The sequence below is a fragment of the Egretta garzetta genome, unplaced genomic scaffold (assembly GCF_000687185.1).
Source record: "Egretta garzetta isolate BGI_Z169 unplaced genomic scaffold, ASM68718v1 scaffold183, whole genome shotgun sequence".
NCBI lineage: Eukaryota > Metazoa > Chordata > Aves > Pelecaniformes > Ardeidae > Egretta > Egretta garzetta.
This window is the reverse complement of record NW_009259232.1, coordinates 1-19,459: the sequence shown is the minus strand read 5'-3', so window position 1 is coordinate 19,459 and position 19,459 is coordinate 1. Positions and strand designations below refer to the sequence as shown.

Sequence of the window (19,459 nt, the reverse complement as noted above, 5' to 3'; positions counted from 1 at the left end):
TGCTTTTTTGTGTAACTGCCTATATCAGTCAAAAGGATTAGCATTTATTTTATTTCATTTCCAAAAGGACATAATGCTGCTTGCACAGGATTCAGTGCAGTAGGAAAAGAACACTCTGTACATGTTGATACGAGGGGAAGGAGGAATGGTAGACCTCACACCTTGGTAGGTACTTGGGTCTGCATCAGTGTGGGGCCCTGGCTCAGTGTGTCCCCTCTTCTGGATGCTCTAGCACTTCACTGAAGTCATTGGTATCGGCTGTGAGTCATGGGCGTGAGTCTCTTCTCCTTCCACTTTGTCCTTACCCAGGAAGGAAGTATGTAGCAGGAGGTTCCAATACCATGCTCATTAATGCTTGTTTCTAGCTTCCAACCTGCTAAAGAAACTGCCTTGCCTCAGCCTAGCCTGAAGAGTACAACTCTGAGGCATGTAGCCTGTGTGGTCCCTCATTTCATGCAAGAGGTAGGCTAGTTTGTCGCAACTTCCATATGTGAGTGCTTGGGCCACCAAGTACACTTACACATCTTTATGAACACAATTTAATAAAGAGCCTTTAAGACCAAGGATTGAGCGAGTTAAGCCCTGCGAAGGTACTGTCCTTCTGGGAAAGGGTTTTGCAGGTTCCAGGTATTCTTCAGGCTAGGTTGTTACTGGATGAAGCTGATTTTTTTTTTCTTTGTCTAGTTATATTTTAACTATCTCAGCTTTCAGTTTTAAGTTGATCGGTATGCACTTTGGCTGTCTTCTAGACTAATGCATGTTAACAGTAAGAAGCAGGAAAACTTTGTGACCATTGCAGTATTTGAATAAGAATGCTGTGGCATAAATTGTTTAGCAGGAGTAAAATTTTTCTGGACTTCAGCTAATGCTGGGCAACTCCACTCCAGCTAGTGTGTTACAACTTGTCCTTTTAAAAAGATGCATGTTATAAGGATATTTAGATTGAAATAGTAGGTTAAAAATAGTGTTATGAAGTAGTGTTATGATGTACAAGCAGTATGAAAGATCTTAAATAAGATCTTATAACGTGTATGACAGGTGCCTTGTGGCTTAACTGCCGTGTCCTATTTTGTAGAGTTTCAAGGTTACTCGTAACTCCTGTAGCGTGTGCTTACAGTGGCAGAAATCAGATGTGCTTGAAGCATAGTCGACATAGAGCCTCACTGGAAACTATTCATTAGAGCACAATAATAAAATTGATCCAGAGGCTGAGACTCCTGAGGTGCTCTAAATCTTTAAAGTATAACCTTAGCGTGGGGGTTTTTTCCTTCCTTCCTTTCAGCTTTTAATTAAGAGTTTACTTTTGCATAATAGCTTGCCTAAGCAGGTTTTCTTGAGAATGTTATTCACCGTACTTGTTCTAAGAATACTTACCTCAATCAAAATACAGACTTCAAGATTTCAAAGCGACTGTATACTGCTGAAAGTGCTCGATGCATAGTGTTCATTGCGTTAAGTGTTTAAGAATATTATTTGGATAGGGTGGCCCTTGTAACCTATGCATGTGTTACTGTAGTACCAGAAATCATTTTAAGTTGGATTTCCAAGGCTTGTTAAAATTGCATATCCCAGAGCAAAAAAAAACCTTGCTTTTTTAATCTTGTAAAGCTCCTGTAGCTGGCGCAGGACGGTGTGTTTTCAGGGCATGCGAGTGTGCAGTTGGGTTGGTATATAGCTCTCAAGTTTGTTAAATTTAAGTACTTTGTACTTGTGTTGTATACAAAGTCAGGTGAGTAGGAATGGATGAACAGGATTTAATATGATACAGAAATACTGAACTTAGCAGTGGGGCGTGATTAACTTCTAGACTTACCTCAAATTTATAACTAAAGAATATATACTCAGTGTTGAAAAATACTATCTTCTGCTAGTCATGTTCTAAAACAACTGAATTCTTTCTGCTGTCCCCTCTCCTAGGGAGAGGATATACCTCATGGAGAGTTCAAATAACCATGTGAACAAGTAAGAATTTTCTGTCTTCTCTGTTACTGAGCGCAAGCTACTGCAGAAAGCATAGACCCTAGGTAGTTACATAGTGATTAATGATCTTAAGTGGCTTGAGTCTAGTGGAAGGAACTTAATTGATTCCCATCTTTTAAGGAGCTATTAAATTCTTCATTGAGATCCAAACTATTTGGTTCCTACCTTATTCCTGAAAAAAAAATTGTTCCAAATTCAGGTTAGCTTACTTCTTCACTGTGGTGTTTGAGCTCTGCAGGAGTTGTCATCTCCCTGGAAGAGTGGACAGCAGAAGGAATTCAGTTGTTTTAGAACATGACTCCTTACATCAACAGGGTGCCTGGATGTCAAGTGTAATTTTTTTTTTTTTTTTTGCATCTTGTAGTGATGCACTCTGATTTGGAAGCAATTTGATTAAACTTTAGGGTACATTTAGATCTACTCATGCTATTGACTATTTGGGGGGGGGGGGGGGGATAGTGAGAAATCCTTTTGTAAATGCATGCTTGAAATACCTGAAGTATACACCTACTTCTTCAATCTTAAGATTTAGAATCCCACCTTTAGCTTGAGTAAAATATAACAAACTTGTTCAAATGGCCTCCCAACATTTCTAGTGGGTGTAAGCCAGCTTCTTCTTGTGGAAAATATAGCAACTGTAGACAGTGGTGAACTATTTGAAATGGTCAAGGAAGTTTGCATACATGTCATGTTCCTAGCAGAAGCATTTTATCAAGAGTGATAGTCCAAATTAGGAGGGGTTAACACTGAACAAGTCAAGTAAGTGACCTTGCAGGCTAGTATTGGTATGTTTACTCTTAACTAGCTTCAGGAGACAGTGATTTGTTTGTGGCTGTTTAAAGAGGATGTGTCTATATATTTATATATATAAATATAAAAATAAAAAGGCTTTTCTGTACCTTTCCCCTGTGTTCTGCTTTTGGAGGCCTTTACATAAAAGCATGTGGCTGCATTCTGATCATCATGAGGACTGAAGTAATATTGTTCAAAATGCTGAGTAGCAGTAACAAGCTTATTGAGGTGAAATACTTCTCTGTATGACCCTTTTTTTTAAAAGTCACATTCTTGGTTAAAACTGCTTTCGTTTTTGGAGCTGTGTTTTTAAAATCAAGAGTTGAAGATAAACTCAGACTTTGCTTACAGATTATCAGCTACCTAACTAGGATAAATTGCAAATCTCCTAATGGTTTCTGATTTTTTGCCAGTGTATGATTTGATACAGTTAGAACCAGATGTAGATAACTTTAACATAGGCTTGCTATGTGAGAATATTGGCTGAGAAAGGGTTTCAGTGTTGGAGTTGTGGATCACAATTGCTTAGACCCCTTCCAGTCACTGGGACGGAGGGGAGAGATCACTGTATGGATTAGGAAATAAATGGAGTTTGTACAGACCCTTCTGCCTTGCCAGAGTTCCCTTCCCTGGCATCCAGCCATCTCTCAAATGGGTATGGACTTGAGAGTTCATCACAAAGTCTGTCCTTCGTGATCACTGATTTTTAAGGACAGATAACCGTCGTCTTTCCATTGCCATCTGGTGTGTAAGGGAAGGGTGGATGGGCAGATCCTAACAAGCCTTATCCTGCCTCTTTTTGCCATCATCTTCTCCAGTAGCTTTCTGAGACTAATTCATGTGTCCCTATAGTCCTGCCTTAATGCATAATCAGACTAAATATGCACATGTGCTAGCTAATAAGGTGTAAACTTTGTAAAAGGAGTAAGGTAGGTTATAGCTTCCAAATCTGTGTCAAACTGCATGGTTATGTATGACTGAGTACAAACAAGCGAGCATCCTTGCCCATAGGAGAGCTAGATGCTTTGGTACAATGCTTGCAACAAGCTGCATTTTGAAGACTTCCAGATCCTCTGATTACATTCCTGGTTAATCACCAGTATTAATTTGTTCTCATGTTGTAATGTATTTGCAGGTTATGCAACAGCCTTAGGGAATTGGACTACAAGTTGCAAGCTTAGTTTTTACTCTTAAACATACTTGGCAACGGCTCTTAAATTTACTGCGACGGTTACTGTACATGTTGGCTTTTGTCAGTGTGCTTTGTATGGCCACGGAAGGTGCTGCAGACTTTGATCCTCTCCTTTGAACGGGTTTTATTGAACTCCTCGCGGTTGAGGCAGACTGTCCTTTGAAATGTGTCCTGTCAGAGTAGTGCTGATCCAAAGCTTTTCCCCTGGAGAGGGGCAGACCACTCGGCACATGGGTTGGTAGCAGCCATGGAGCTTTGGCTGGCAGATGGGGCGCAGCGGTCGCTGCTAGGGCGTATGGAGATGCTTCTTACCAGGAGCAGGCTTCAGCATCCTGGCTCTGATCCTGGGAATGGCCTGACTGTGTCACGTAGCCAAGTAGCCCTTCCATCTATCTACCTGGCAGTTTGTTGTACTTGCTGTTAGAAGTGCTGTGCCCTATTTTCTCCATTAAAAAAGCAGTAAAGTGGACGGAAGCATCCCAAGGGCTGCTAGTTGGACAGCACTGTTAATTTCCTTCACGCTCTAAAATTATTGTCACATAATGCCAGTGCCAAATGAATGTTATATTAATCAATAATATTGATTGCTTGAAAGTTTCAAAGTCCTCAGGACTCCTTGTTGGAACCTGTTATAATGGCTGTATGTTGGTCTGTTGTGCATTTATTTCATTTAAATTTTACCGATGTGCTACATGCTGGGATTTATTCCTGGTTTTTGCTGCCTGTCTTCTACTTCCCAGGAATGCTTGGCTGGTGCTGCAAGCCCTAGTAAACCAGCTTGGTATCGCTGCTGCCCTTTGCAAAGACTGAGAACTCCACGAGCTCGTATTTTAGAGGCGTTTTCTGCCTTGCTCTAAAGTAAAATTTCTTAATCTGACACAGTTAACAGTAAAGCTCTCAAATATTTGTGCCACTGTTTGGGGTAAAAAGGAAACTTCTGTGAGTCAGGAGTGTAAAATGAATATATTGCTGCTATCAAGTGCATTTCTGAGAACTTAATCAGTATGCAAGTGTCCAAAGCCTCGCTTCCCTTGGAATTCAAGGAACCGGCAACCCCTTCACTCTGTCCCTCCTGTCATGCTGCAGAGGCCCCCAGTCCCCTGCTAAAAGCAGAATATAAATGTAAGCTTGAGGAGGTAATTTGAGGTTTGGGGGAGCTTTTGACTGGGTGGCAGCTGCAGCTTGAAACACTTCATCTTGCAGAGGCAAAGGTGCCTGCTTAGGATTCGTGTCTCCCCCTCTAACAGCGGCCTGGCCTGGCCAAATGTCCTTGTGACAGTATCTGTGGGTTTAATGAGGGTGAAACTTGGCAACTACTGCCCAGAAAAGCGCTGCCAGGAGTGCAAACGCTTTTCAGATGGCTTAATGCAGTTAAAGATCAGTTGTTTCTTTGCAGGTAGTAACCTTCTTTGTGTGTAACACCTTGCCCCTTGCATTAAAAAAAAATCTCTTCAGTTTTGTAACCGAAGACCACATACACTGTTGCATCAGCCCAAGACTGTCCTTAGTCAGCAGTTTCCCAGAACGTGATTAGGAGAATTGCTGCACAGTAAATATTCAGCATGATCCTCACTTGTGCTTTGGTTTAGGCTCTGTGGATTCTTTTAAATAGACAAGGAAGCGGGAACTGGATAAAAGTATGTTCTTGCCTAAGCAAGGGAACAAACTACAAAAACAGATGGTGCTAAAAATAGTTTATTACCAAGGTCTAAATATGGCTCTGATTTTTTTTCCTTATAAATAATGCAGCTATAAATCCTGCCAGAGATCAATAAGTATTGAATTAACTCCAAACTGAGTGTTACAGAACCTTTTGGCAGCTTTCCAAGCTTGGTGTTGGCCTTCATTCATAGGATCAATGTTTAATTCCTTAACGGGGGAAACCTGAAGAATTCATCCTCTTTGAATGGAAACGCAGGCGCAGGGAGCTTGAATGAGTAGCTACAGGCTAAGGCATCCCATAGCAATGGAAGGGGAGCCGTGCTTGTTGATGAGTTCCCTGAAGGTCGCAGCCAGGATGAATCTCCTCCTTTCTTTGCGGCAACGCATGAACAATCAAAGGCTCCTTTTTTATCTATTGTTGCCATGGAGGGCGTCCATTTAAAGTTCAAATTCCAGCAGGCTTGGGAAGAAGGAAAGGAGATAGGAGTAGGCTGGGCTGGGAGATGATAGGCAAGCATCAAAAGTGAGCTGAAGACAAGCCAGCACTTTGTCCTGTGACAGGACAGACTGGGCTGGGGGTACTTGGTTTTGAATGGATGCCTGGAAGTTTTTTGGAGCAGTGAATGAAACGCTACAGAGGTAGCAGGCGCGGGGAGCATCTGGCGTTTTGCTTTCTTTGCATCAGCAGAGCGGGTCACAATGTGAAATTAGGCCTGAAATGGCATTTAATGAAGTGAGCCCTTGTGCTGGAGGTTCCCTGCGCTCTGACAGCGCGGGAGTAGAAGCCTTGAGGATAGCGAAGGAAAGGAAATCTCATTAAGGATAGAGGTTCCCCCCCCCCATCTTTTGTCAATGGCGTGCTGTAACAAATGGCTTGCAAAATAGCTGGAGCTTCTCAGAGCTGTTGAGCACTGTGCTTGCTTTGTCAGACCTGAAGCTCGCTTTGTCCGGTTGTGGTACTTTTCTGTAAGCAGCATGCTAATAAGAGGAGGAGGCAGCTTAATACCTGCTGCAGATTTGCTTTTCCTTTCTGGCAAGTTCCTGTATGTACAAGTAAGCATTGGGTGGTGAAAGAGCTAATGAGTACCAGACCAGCTGCATCTGACATTATGAGAAAAGGGGCCATCTATTAACTCACATGCCAGGTTGCAGCCAGCTGTGGATATTTTTTTTAATTATTACTCCTTAGCCTGTCATAAAATTGGATTATACTGAAATTATTGGTGATGTTGTTTGGAATACAATACAATATTGAGTTAAGAGCTATGGTTCAGTGTTATATATAGGGTACTTATAGTTAATGTGTCTAAGCTGCACCAGAGGGTTTAAAGAGAGGTGAGAGCACTTTTCTCAGGTTTTACCATCTGGGTTTTGGCAGGTGGCAGGGGATTAGGTTTTTTTTCCTTGCTCTAAATTGCGAGAGATGGCTAGCAGAGGAGTTGAGTAGTGTTTAACCATTGATAAGGTCAATGATAACCAATGATAAGGATCTCTCAGCAAAAAATTAAATCCCAATGTAATTTTTAAAAAACTATTAGAAAGTTACACCTCTTTGAGTTTAACATAGGGTAATTTGGGGAGAGGAGGTTCTCTTAACCATTCAGTATTCTTGTAATAACATGGTAATCAAACAAACAGATTAGTGCATCTTTATGGTACCAGATTGGAAGAACTCTTCATTCTGAAACTAGGCCTTGGTCTTCCATACTCTGAATATTATCCGTTGTGAAACTTCCCTTGCTTTTTGGCAGTCGCTTTCTGACTTGATGCATCATCTTCTGAAAGAGACCTCAACAAAAGTGATTCACCTGAGGTTTTTCTTTTCAGAGAGGTTTATAAAAAATCACTTTGGGAAGCCTTAAGTTTAACTGTCACTTTGTCTTTTGTAGTCCTGCGTTGCAGAGCTTGGTTCCTGCTGTGTGTATGTGCTGCTATGCAGGTGTGATAAAAGCAAAACTAAATGTCTTGAGCATGTGGAAAAAAAATGATTTAAATTTACCTATATAAATTAGAGATGTTAATTTGTTCTTCCATTAGGATGGGAAATAACTTGTTTACATCTTCTTTTTCAAGTCTATACAAACAGAAGAGATGTTTGTGTGGGGTTAAGTTGCTATTGGAAGCAACTTTTAATGGAGTACAGTTCTAAGGGGATGTGTTCTGCATAAGTGATCTGGGAGGTGATCATTTGGTGTTGGGGTTAGCTGCTGATATTCAAATAGCTGATCTGTTCATATACCTGAAAATACTCAGGTCTCTATATGCTGACAATGACACATGCTTCTGCAATAAAACTTAAGTATTTCCAGAAATTGAATTTTAAATAAATGAGACTTCTGAGGAGTTTCCTGATTGCAGTTTTCATTGTAGTGGTAACCATATGACTAAAACTTAAAAGGCTTTCATGGTATGCTGGGAAGCTTGCAAGTTGTGGTAGTATAAACAAATTTGACTCTTTAAAACAAAGTGTGTGTAATACCTGAATGTATAACTTCTTTCATGCAGACTCTGATTTTATTACAAAATAGAGGAAAACTGCAGTGGGCCATACAATGAGAAGTGGAGCTCAGTTTTAGTGTTACCACAGTACTTTAGGACTTCTGTCTTACAAAGAAGTTGTTTATACTTTTGTTTCTCTTCTAACTTGGTATGATGTATTTTAAAACTTGTATTGTTTTTCAGTGCAGCTGAAGGATAAAGGACCACATATGTGGTTTCCTGACTTAACTTTTTAAAAAAAAACATATTGAGCATCAACTGGTGAAGTGTTGTCAGCACTGGGATTTGAACCAATAAACAAACTTGTCTAAATTGTATCTATGCAACAGAAGTTTTAGCACAAGTTGACTCAGTATTAAAAAAAAAGTCTATAGCAGGCTTGCCACTTGATGTCGGAGCACTTCCTGAGCCACCCAGTTTCAAAAGTGTTCAGAATGGTCCAAAATCTAAACTAGAAAAACGCAGTACATGTATTGGAGATGGAAGGTGAACAGTGCTAATTCTGTTCTTTCTAAACAAATGTGTTGTGTTTGACTTAACTTGTCTCTGGAAATAATTAGTGGCCAGAGTCCACCTACAGTTTGAATTAATGCTCCTACAAGAATTTATTGTTACGTTGTGGGGTTTTTGCATCGAGTTGAGCAAGAGATTCCTAACAGCACTTGTACTTTGTCTGCACGTGTATATACTCATGCGTGCCTGTGTGCACTCGTATTACAAGATCCTAAGGCTTTGTTTTGGACAAGTATTTCTGTAGTGGAAAATTGGTCTGAAGAAGGGGGAACTGTTCCCAAGCTGAGGTTGTGTTTCCCTCTCTCTCCCATCCCCCTTCCCTGGCAAAAGTGAACTTTATGGCCCAATTATAGAATCCCTTAAAATGCTAGTTATGATGGAGTGCCAGCATAACCCAATAATATAGGCGAGGCTGACATCTGTCAGTAACTAATGAGGGTAGCCTTAGAATCAGGATTTGGAGTTTACTTCTCTAATTTCTTATACATTTGACCCTTTGTATCAACTTAATATTTGACCTGAGGATAAAAAAAAATGAAGGTGCTAGAATTTTTAGAGAACTTGGTATATGGGTGTACTCTGCAAAAATCAGTGCATATGCGATTCAGTTGTGGAAGTAATTGTTTGCAGCTCACAGCAAAGCCATGAAGGAATCAGACCTTGGCTAAACTGCTCAGGAATAGAAGTTCTCTATAAAAATAGATGACACATAAATGGCAGGAAATGAAGCCAATATGGTCATGTTTTGAAGCCACAAGGGTCAAATCCTGTCCTGTGTTACACTGGTGCATAATCAGTCAACTTAAACCCTGTTACTTGAGAACAGTTTGGCATGGTCAAGTGAACTTCAAAATGTGACTGATGGTTAGGAGTTCTGTGGAAGCACGGCTACAGCTTTTTTTTTTCCCTCTTGTTTGAATGCATTGAGTTAGAAAACTAGAAACCTGGTAAAACTCCTGGGCTTGGAGGTAACTTTTTTGTTTCTGTTTCAGAGCTGATTGTGGTATACAAGTCTGTTAGACCCTCTGTCAGAGGAATAATATACTAGAAGGCTTTGGCTACCCAGCATGGTCTCTTTTGGTTTTTGGATCCTGAATACTGAGAGATGATACTGCAAGCAATTGTATTCTTGTTAAACAGTTTTCTTGTACTGTTGAGGGATATCAAGATTTTGAGCAACCATGACATAGTTACTGTATGGGTATGTGAAGGCATGTGTGTAGCTCATGGTGATAATATGAGCATGCTTCCTTATTTCCCAGTTTGAAATGCAGAAAGCTAGATGCATCTTCCTAAAATCTGTATGAATTAGACATTATTTAAACTAACTCTCTATAAAATCATTTTTTCATACTGTTAATCAAGCTGGTAATACGCACTTTACGTTGTTTCTTGTTTCCACAGCCTGTGTTTCCTTTTCTGAAAGGAAAGGTAAAAGTTCTTGAATTGGAAAAGATGGAACAACCCTGGCAAACCATGAATCATTTCTGCTGGGGGAGAACACGTGCTTACATTGTTTCCCTCTGTGCCCTTCTACTTCAGAACCAGATGTGTTCTTCATCCCTGTGTGAACACACACGGTGCAGCTGTATTCATCACACCATCACTTGTTAATGCAGTTGGCTGATGTGAGTTTGCCAGACTGAAGCCTCTCAAGCACAGTAGAGGCCCAACTCCACATTGTCTGGCTCTTCAGTTTATCCATAGGCTGGATAAATCCACTATCCATATTGGAGATGTGCTTAGAGTCCAGCAGGGAATAGGAAAAGAACTAGATGGAGGTGTGCAAAGACAGTTGTTTCCCTTAAGGCAGAGAATTACTTTGGTCCTGTAGGAGACCCCAGGCTGCAGCTGCCTAAGCAGGAATAGGGCTAGGACCCACCTTCCAGGCCATTTCGGTGCCCTTTTGAGTCCTCTGCCGTGCTTCTTTCCCATTGAGGAAACCTCTGTTCTAATGGATCGGTGCATTTCTGATCAACCCTGCTGCTGTACCTAATAGTAGTCTTGTCTGGCTTAATCTTCCTTCTCCCTGGCCAAAGCCTTTACTGTAGTATTCAGCTTGAACAAAGCAAATGTTGTTATGTTCCACTCTGATGCTGTATTGAATCAGCCAGTTCAGAACAGTTAAAACTGTGTGAGCCTCTTCTGGTTTAGTTAATGGAATAATTTATAGCATCTGTAGGTATTTGTTTGCTGCACTGGTACTAAGAGTAGCTGAAACTTTTTTACCTAATTGCATGCAGGTGAGATAGGTAGGCCTGATGGTTGTAGAATGTAAGTAATTCCACAGTCCTGTAATAAAAGATTGCATGATTTATACTTGCTGAAACAGGAAAGGTAAAAGGTTGCAGTTCATAGATCCAATGAACTAGAAAATGTAAGATGCCAACATCTTATTTAAAATCCCATGCTGTAAACTTTTAAAAATGCAGTTTAATGTTGGCCAGGGTTTTATATGAGGGGAAAATTGCCATATATGTTCACCCCCTTCATGTTAGTACTGGTGTTGAATCATATTCTTGACTGTATTGCATTAAGTACTGCATTAACTCACTTAGCTTCCAATTTGTCTTTAAAAACAAACAGAAGAAGTTAACCCCTGTGATGAATGGTCCTGGATTTTTTTTGCTGAACCCCAGCACCTGAGTTCCCTGCAAGTGTATGTTAGCTCTGTACTAAACTGTCCCTATCCCACCAAAATTTAATTTAGAAATGAATAAATAAAAAAACCAGTAGTAGTATTTTGTCTGCTTAAATCCAGTGTTAGAGAAACACCTTTAGACTAACAAACTCCTCTGTAATCTGCTGAAATCCCTTAGTTTCTTATGTTATTTAATGCTGGAACTTAATTGAGCACATGTGCACACTGAGCACATGGGAAGGAGAGCCAATAGCTCTGAGGGGGCCTGTGGGCTTTCTCCTCAGTTGTTTAGATGATCTTTGCAAACCACTACAAGGAAAAGATGTGGAGAGGATATTTAGTTCGTGAGATTTGGTTTCATATGTGGAGTGCCTATTGTGAATATTTTTTTATATCTGACTGTGGGGCAAATGGGAAGCAGGTGTTCAGGTTGAACCTTAATCTGTGGTGGTTGTAATCCCTGCTGTACTTGGGATCTGCTGTGCCTGTGACTTCTCATGTGAATGTTTGGAATTTGGTGGGATAGCAAAGATTTTAATTGGGTCTCAAAGTTTCCTAGCTAAACGAGTAGGCTGCTGTACAGGTCTGAAGGCTGCAGTGCATGAGGCTCTTCCCAAAATCTCCCCACCAGCGTGAGTGACCGATGTGTGTGGACTGCAGTGGTGCTCGGACAGAGAACTGGACCCCAATTCCAACCCCCCACCCCAGTCTCTGTGCATTTTGTTTTCCTCATTTGTTGACTTTCACTATTCCAATGGCTTGTCAGTTCTCATGCAATGAACAGCCTTGTATTCTTGCATAGGTGAGTATAATTGGACAAATTCAACATTTCACTTAAATATTTGTTTCATTAAGCCATAATATTTTTTCAACTGGTAGCACTAAATATAAAGCCAAAATAAATCACAAGTTCTTACAGCTCAGAAACAAAACTTGTAAGGATACTGTGGCACAGTTTTAGAATACAAGCATAAAAATCTAGGCCAATAAATAGATCAACTTTCATGGCAGGCTACACCTGAAAACTGCATGCTTAAATCTAGAACAGTCTGGCTAGTGGAAGATGAAAGCCTGTTACTTCATAATGCTGTTCAGCATCTGATGTGAAATGAGTTGATGTCAGTTTACTTCTCTTCCTGGGCACCTACATCTAAAAAATTAAAATAATCTTTGAAGATAGAGCAGAGACAAAGTAGTGAACAACTTTCATTTCAAGTCTTAGCCATATTGCTGCGTGTCAGCATGTATTGATTTTTAAGTAGGTCTTTGGCTTTGCAAATAGGATTTACCTTGACTGCCAGAACTGCAGCAGTAATTTTATCTCTGGTGTAAAGAATGGTTATTATAGTTATTATAGTTGTCTCTAATTACATGGCAAAATGGTAGAGGTTGTTTGCTCTTTTTTATTCATATCTAGTATTACATGTTTTTTCTGCTTCCTAATTATAAGTGATGAAATAAACTGCATTTTTGAATATAAAAATACATGTCAAATTTCTAGGAAAATGAGGGGTGACTGTAGGGCTTCAAAAAGTGAACAGCATGTTTGGTTCCCAAAGTGAATTTGATCAGAGATTAGATTTTGCTCATGGAGCTGCCAGGAATTTTCTAGGTATTTGATTCTGTTTCCACAAAATGCATAAGTAGAAATGTTTTTGTTATCTCCTTGGTTTGTAGCTCAGTGCAAGAAAAAAAAAAACTTCTCTTTGGTTTATTTCAAATGCATAGTTTAGAAATCTGCAATGCTTTCTGACCTGAAGTATTTTGTTTTAGACACTTGAATTTAAAAAACTTAATGTATTTCTACACCTTTGATTTCTCCTTTGAGCAGGGGGAAATTCCTTCCCAGATAACCTCAGCTTTAAGCAGCCTGCAGTTGAGAAGAAATACTGCCTCATCAGTATGAAGTAGTGCTGACAGGAGGAAAACAATATAGTATTCTTCATGTTCTATGCTTGAGGCTTGCTAATGCACTCTGAAAGTTAAAAAGCAAAGTTATCTGTGAACACCGAAGCGTTCACAAAATGCTCAGTGCTATTCAAGTCAGAAAAGTCAGTCAAAAGCCAAGAGCTTTACTCCGCAGAAAGGTTAACAGTTTGTTACATAAACACAGCATTTTTCTTTTTTTTTACTTTATGCATAGTAGATGATGTAGGGATTTAGGACTGATGGGATTTTTTTAATCTGTACAGCCAGCTGATACATCTAATGATTTACAGTAAACACTGTACATGTCTCCAACTTGAATTTTCACGGGTAATGGTATTAATGCAAATAGTTAGATGCATGAAGTGAAAATTCAGTTTACCGGGGGGGATGCTGTTCACATCTGTTTGTGGTAGGGTGTGATGTCAGTCAGGTGATGATATGTTCAGGAAGGCAGTTACCAACATGATTCAATGAGCAGCTTAGGACCTGTCTTTTGTGATGGATTGTTCTTACAATTTAAAGTCCTTCCTTAAGTCTCCCTCCTAGCTTCGTTAAATAACATCTTTTGTCTCTTCAGTGAAATGGATTTGTACCATGGTTGGACTTCATTTTTGCTGAGGCCTCTTTGGGGATAGGTTAATGTCTGCGATACAAACACATGATGCTGTACGTAGTGCTTCTGCTGTAAAACTTAACTGTGGTATGAGTTACCAACAGTAAAGGCATTTGGTTTTGAGCCAGTCTGACTAACCTATAGGAAACATAAGTCCAGGAAGTGAAACACGGACCTGTGAAGCCCTCGGAGGGAAATGCAGCCCATCTAACTTGCTCCTTCCCTGTCTCTATCCATTGGCAAGGTACAGTGAAGCAACAGAAAAAGCCATGTGTTGCTCCATGCTCGGATTGCCTCTTCAATGTTTTATGCTTGGGCTGGTTGCTGATATTCCAGGATCTCCTTATCATGAGGACTGCTGTGTCACCAGTGTGTCTCATGTCCCTGGCAGAGACCTTAACAGTCAAGAAACCCTATGTACCAGTATCTCTGAAAGCAGCATCTCTTGTGTTGTGCAGTCTATAGGCAAAAGTCTCGGGATGGGACAGAAAGCATGTCAGATAACTAGTCTAGTCTGATGAATTCTCTTCCTAAGCCTGTGGCTTCAGGGAGCAGCCCATCCTGTTGTGATGGGTAGAGCTGAGGAGCAGCAGGATGGGCTTAGGGCTTCTGGTGGTTTCAGGCTTCCTTGGCTCCTCGCTTTGTGCCAGCTGCTGCAGCTGCAGCTCTTCAGAGCAGCTGTATCTTCCACCCCTATTCAAAACCAAGGGGGAAAACGGGTGGACTTGGTGTATCGTGGGGGCACGGGGAAGAAGCATGAGAACTGCTGCTCCCGTTGTACAATAGGTTTGCATGCACATAAATGACTTATTTTTTTCCCTTGACTACTGTAGCAAATGCTCTAGTTTTGTTAGTAAAACAAAACCAACCTTTTTATTGCTTTTTATATTTGGAAAGTGATGTATTATGGGTTTCTGAACTGGAGGTTTAGGAGAGAGTACAGACATTAGCTTCCTTTCAAGCTACTCCGGGCCTTTCTTGTTTGCTTTGTATGGCAAGGGTCTAGAGAGATTTCTTTTATTTCCTTCCCTGCCATTGTTTTCGGTACAAAGTTTTTTTTCTTAATATTCAGACATTTTATCGCCTCACTTCTTTTAAAACTCTGAGTTTCTTTTTTCTTTTTTTTTTCTTCTCCATCACACAAAAGAATACTTTTAGCTGATTGAGTTCTATCCATTGCCAACTGTGGACTCTTTTGTCTTGTTAGTCCAGCATCCTTTATAAAATGAGGACCATTGAGCAAGTACTCGCAGGCTCCCCACTGAGCACAATTGTGCTTGGAAGGTGTGGTACTGTACCAGTGTAACATGTAAAGCTGCACTTTAGCGAGCTTGAATGCATTGCAATTTCTACCTTTTGCTTTGTGAAAGAAGCGGGATTGTGCTGCGAGATAATAAATCCACCTATTTTTAGTTCGGTGCGGTTGTGACAAGTGGGTGAACAAAGAACCAGTTGAATGCACTTGCTGTTGTGTTGAAACCGGCTAAAAGTTCCCATTCAAGTGGTTTCAGCACAGTACAGCTAACAGGCAATTTTCCATTTATGTACACAAACCTTCTAGAAAGACAGCTGTGTGGTTGGATTAATTTCTAGCAGTAAATTGAATAAAAGATATTTTGAAGGGGGACTCGGGAATTCCTTTCTAAAACATTGAAAGAATGATGTTCAAAGCTTTCCTTTATTTGATCCCTTTCCTTCCCAGTGCCTACTATAAGATTTAAAGAACTGAAAATATTGTCTGCTACATGGAGATACACAACAGGAAATGTGTTCTTTTTCAAAGCACCGAGATAGAACTAGGATTAAAATATCCTTTAACACTTTCTAATTCAAAAAATACACTGTTTTGCTTTTAAGTAAATATGAGAGAAATTCACACCTCTTAGTCATAAAAAATAGCTCAAATGTTTGTACTTGAATAAGATGTAAATGAACTACATAGAAATGTTTTGTAAACAGGAATGTCTTTTATACCAAAACTGTTTTTACAGGGGAGTGAAATTTGGAAATAGAAAGCTTTTTGATCATGCGATGTTACCAGTTCTGTTGATGCTAGTCACATGCAAAATTGGATGCAGGTTTTAAGCGTGGCTAGCACTTCGGTGAATTCCTCTTGACAGAACTATGGTCAAGAGTCATGTGGTTTTTTTCTTAAAGTTGATCTTTGGGTTCAGGTCTTGGAGTTGCATAAATGAGCTCTTAAATGAGGTCTTGTTTGTGTATGTCCAAGCAAACTAGATGATCCGTTATAGATCCTTCTGGCCCCAAACCTATGACTTAATAACTAATAATTCATCATATTATAAGATATGGAAGTTGTTTGAGCAAGAGAAGATCTGTGTGCAGTACAGGCATAACAAACCCCTGGTCAGTAGTGAAGTGTCACGCTGCAGTGTTGTTGCGTGGTGCAGGCTTGGGGAATGCTGGAGCAGTGTCTTCCCTATGGAGAGATACCAACGATGGTGAACCACCATCCCATACCAGTGCTGCTGTTCACTCCTTGGCCTAGTTGTGCTGTGACCAAACTCCAAAACTCAAGTGTTTTGCTTTTTACTTTTACGCGAGCTCTCCCTCAAATTTCGTGTAGATTTGATGTAGGGATGTCCAGGGAAGTGTATGAACATGCGGAGTGGCAGTGGGCTTGTCTGCACGATGTGGAGAATCTTTTTAGTAGGGCCAGCTGTGACAGGACAAGGGGTAATGGTTTTAAACTAAACCAGGGTAGGTTTAGACTGGATATAAGGAAGAAATTCTTTACAATGAGGGTGGTGAAACCCTGGAACAGGTTGCCCAGAGAGGCAGTGGAGGCCCCATCCCTGGAAGCATTCAAGGCCAGGTTGGACAGGGCTCTGAGCAACCTGATCTGGTTAGCGGTGTCCCTGCTCCTGCAGGGGGGTTGGACTAGATGACCTCTAGGGGTCCCTTCCAACCCAAAACATTGGGTTGGATGCTCTTCCATATGTAACATCAACCCTAAGGGGTCAGGCAAATCACTTGACCTCAGTGAGGTTTCCTCACTCTCCTTCATGCAGTTGTATATAGGCAAGGCTGACTAACTCGGATTTCTTCTGAATTCATGAAGTTTTGTTTAAAAACCGCAATGGCTATTGGTAAGCTGCTTGCATGATGAAGTAGAAAGAAGTGCTGTGGAAGAGCATCTGGAATATGGCATACTGGGAATGTTGCAATGTTCCTGTTTCATCTGATTATATCAACAAAACTAAAATACTTAAGAAATGACAAATTGGGGGAGGAAGCTGAAAGTGGGTGTTAAAGTTGGTCTTGTTCCCTGTGGATCTACTTGTAATAAAACAATTGCTGTGTGTATGTGAGGCTGGAGTCACTTCACCAGTAAGACATTGAAAGCCACCACAACTTTGTTCTCCTGGCTCTTACCACCTCTGAGAGGAGCCCTCACAGTTTCACCTTCCTCTCACTGTGCCCTTGTATGAGGCAGAATTTGGAAGTTTCTCACTAAAATCTAACTTCTGGTGTCTATATAGCCCTGTTTTCCTTAAATACTGCTGTTGGATTCTAGGCAGAGATCCCTTGCAGTTGCATGAAAAGTTTAGGCATTTTATTCCTTTATCTGAGGGACAGAGGTAGCACATTTACTGAGGCTTTCTTTTTTTTTTTATTTCATCTAAATGAAGGTGAGTGCCCCTCTCTAATATACTCTTCATAAACTTGAGTTCTCAAATTTGTGAACTCTTCTTCAAATGGTACCCAAATATCAGACAAACGAAGCTGACTCTGGACTAAGACACTTCCAGTAGACGTTTTCTCCTGTTCTGAGGTTACCCAAACATGCCATGTGCTTTACAGACTCTCACTATCTGTGAGGTGAGGCCCGAGGGCTCATTGTCCGCACCCTTGGGAACTTCCCAAAGTTTGCTGTTGACTAGGCTGCTGTGCAGCTGCCTGACTGAAATGCTGATGTTACCCAATGCTGTGCTCTGGATTTGCCAGAAAGCTAATATGTCAAACTAGGCATCTGTTGTTCCTCATTTAGTTGACTAAAGCTAGACTTTTGAATCTTTCTGCATAAAAAAAAAAGGGGGACTGGTATTTTTTTCTCACTAATGGGACTCTACATAGGCAAAATATCTCTGCAACACCAGCTTGTGCAGTGAGTAAATACTGTTCCTCCTTTTTCTGTTTTTTCCCCACATACGTGGCACTCTGATTTCTGAGTACATGCTCTCAATCCATTCAAGAATGTAAGGAATTTCTTCTGCTCCTCCTGTACAGTCATGGCTAATATATTCATGTATTTTCTTTAATTGCAGACTTTAAAAAATTCCAAAAGTCTTTGCTCCCTTGACTATGAAGATGATGATGATGACACACAAATGAAGACCATTGTGTCATCCCCCTGTGACTCAAATGATCTTATGAACATCATCACCCCTGGTTCCAGTCCAATGAAAGAACAGTTGGATGAAGTAAGGCATCATGGGTCATGCCAAGGTAGCTTCAAAACAAGGGATTATAAGAAAGCAGCTGCAGTATGTGAAAGCGATGAGGACACGAGTGATTGTGAGAGCACCGAAGAAGGCATCTTTCCTCTAGACTGTGGGGACTTGGACCTAGAGCAGATTGAAAACAACTGAGACTCAAAGTTGTGTGCTAGAATCAGAGTTGTTCTAAATTAAAGTGATAGAGGATTACCTTTGCCATGCATAATCCATGTCCCTGAATCTCTGTATTGCCTATCTTGGGCCTGTGTTAGAAGAAATGTTTCAGGTGGGGGAAAAACGTGAACCATTGTTACCTGTTTAGTCTATTGATGGATATGTGGATGACAACAAAAAAAGTAGGAGGTTAAATGTTATTTTGAACATTAAGGAATAATTTTGATTAAAAATTTCCTAACAGATATTTTGCATTTTTATGGCTTTTACAGTTCTGGAGAAAAAGCATCTCTATTTTGAAATGAATTTTCAGAAGGGCATTCTATAAAACTAAATCTGTCTACAGTGATTCTGGTGCGGGTATATGTTGCTGTTGTTAAAGAGCTTAATGTGAAAAGTGAATTGCATAATGAAATTGGTAATAAACTTTCAGATAGAACTTTTAAATATCTGGTTGACAACTGGTCCAAAATACTTAACTGCCATCTTCAACAGTGTCTGGTTAAAAGAAAAACTTCATAACATGTACAAATGTTCTTTTCATACATGCAGGACTTTTTGATCAAAATATGGTAGTGACCTTAAAGGTTAACATTTTCCATGATTTTACTACTTGAATTGTTTTCTAGCCTGAAGCAATGCTAATTTAGGTGGGGTAAAACTGCAAGTAGCTGCCCACCTACTTGGTCATTATGTTTTCTGTGGTTCAAAAGAATGTACAACAAGAGCACTTGAACTTTTAGACAGGGACTTTGTAATGATCAATTCCCCAGGAGGTGATCCCTTCAGCAATACTAGAAGGAAAAATAGTCCTTGAATTAAATAAAATGACATTTTGCTTTGCACTTGTGTCTGCTTATGAATCTTACTATGAATCTTACTAGTGGAAAATGTGTGGTCTGTGGCAGATTCTGTAACGTGGTGCTTAGGTGCAGAGTTGGGCAAAGGGGGAGGGCAGGTTTCTGGTCCTCTGAAAAGAAAGTGAAGCCAAGTTAGGCTGGGGA

The 19,459-nt window shown here is 40.4% G+C and overlaps 1 protein-coding gene across 1 annotated transcript in view; it reads left to right on the top strand.

The window, feature by feature from the left end:
- Positions 1-19,268, top strand: part of FAM53A (family with sequence similarity 53 member A) — a 65,820-nt gene extending 46,552 nt beyond the window's left edge. Inside the window, 1 exon segment of the mRNA XM_009635848.2 lies at positions 18,111-19,268. Coding sequence (XP_009634143.2) covers positions 18,111-18,434 — 324 coding nt within the window. The 3' untranslated portion in view covers positions 18,435-19,268.
- The last annotated feature ends 191 nt before the right edge of the window (positions 19,269-19,459 follow it).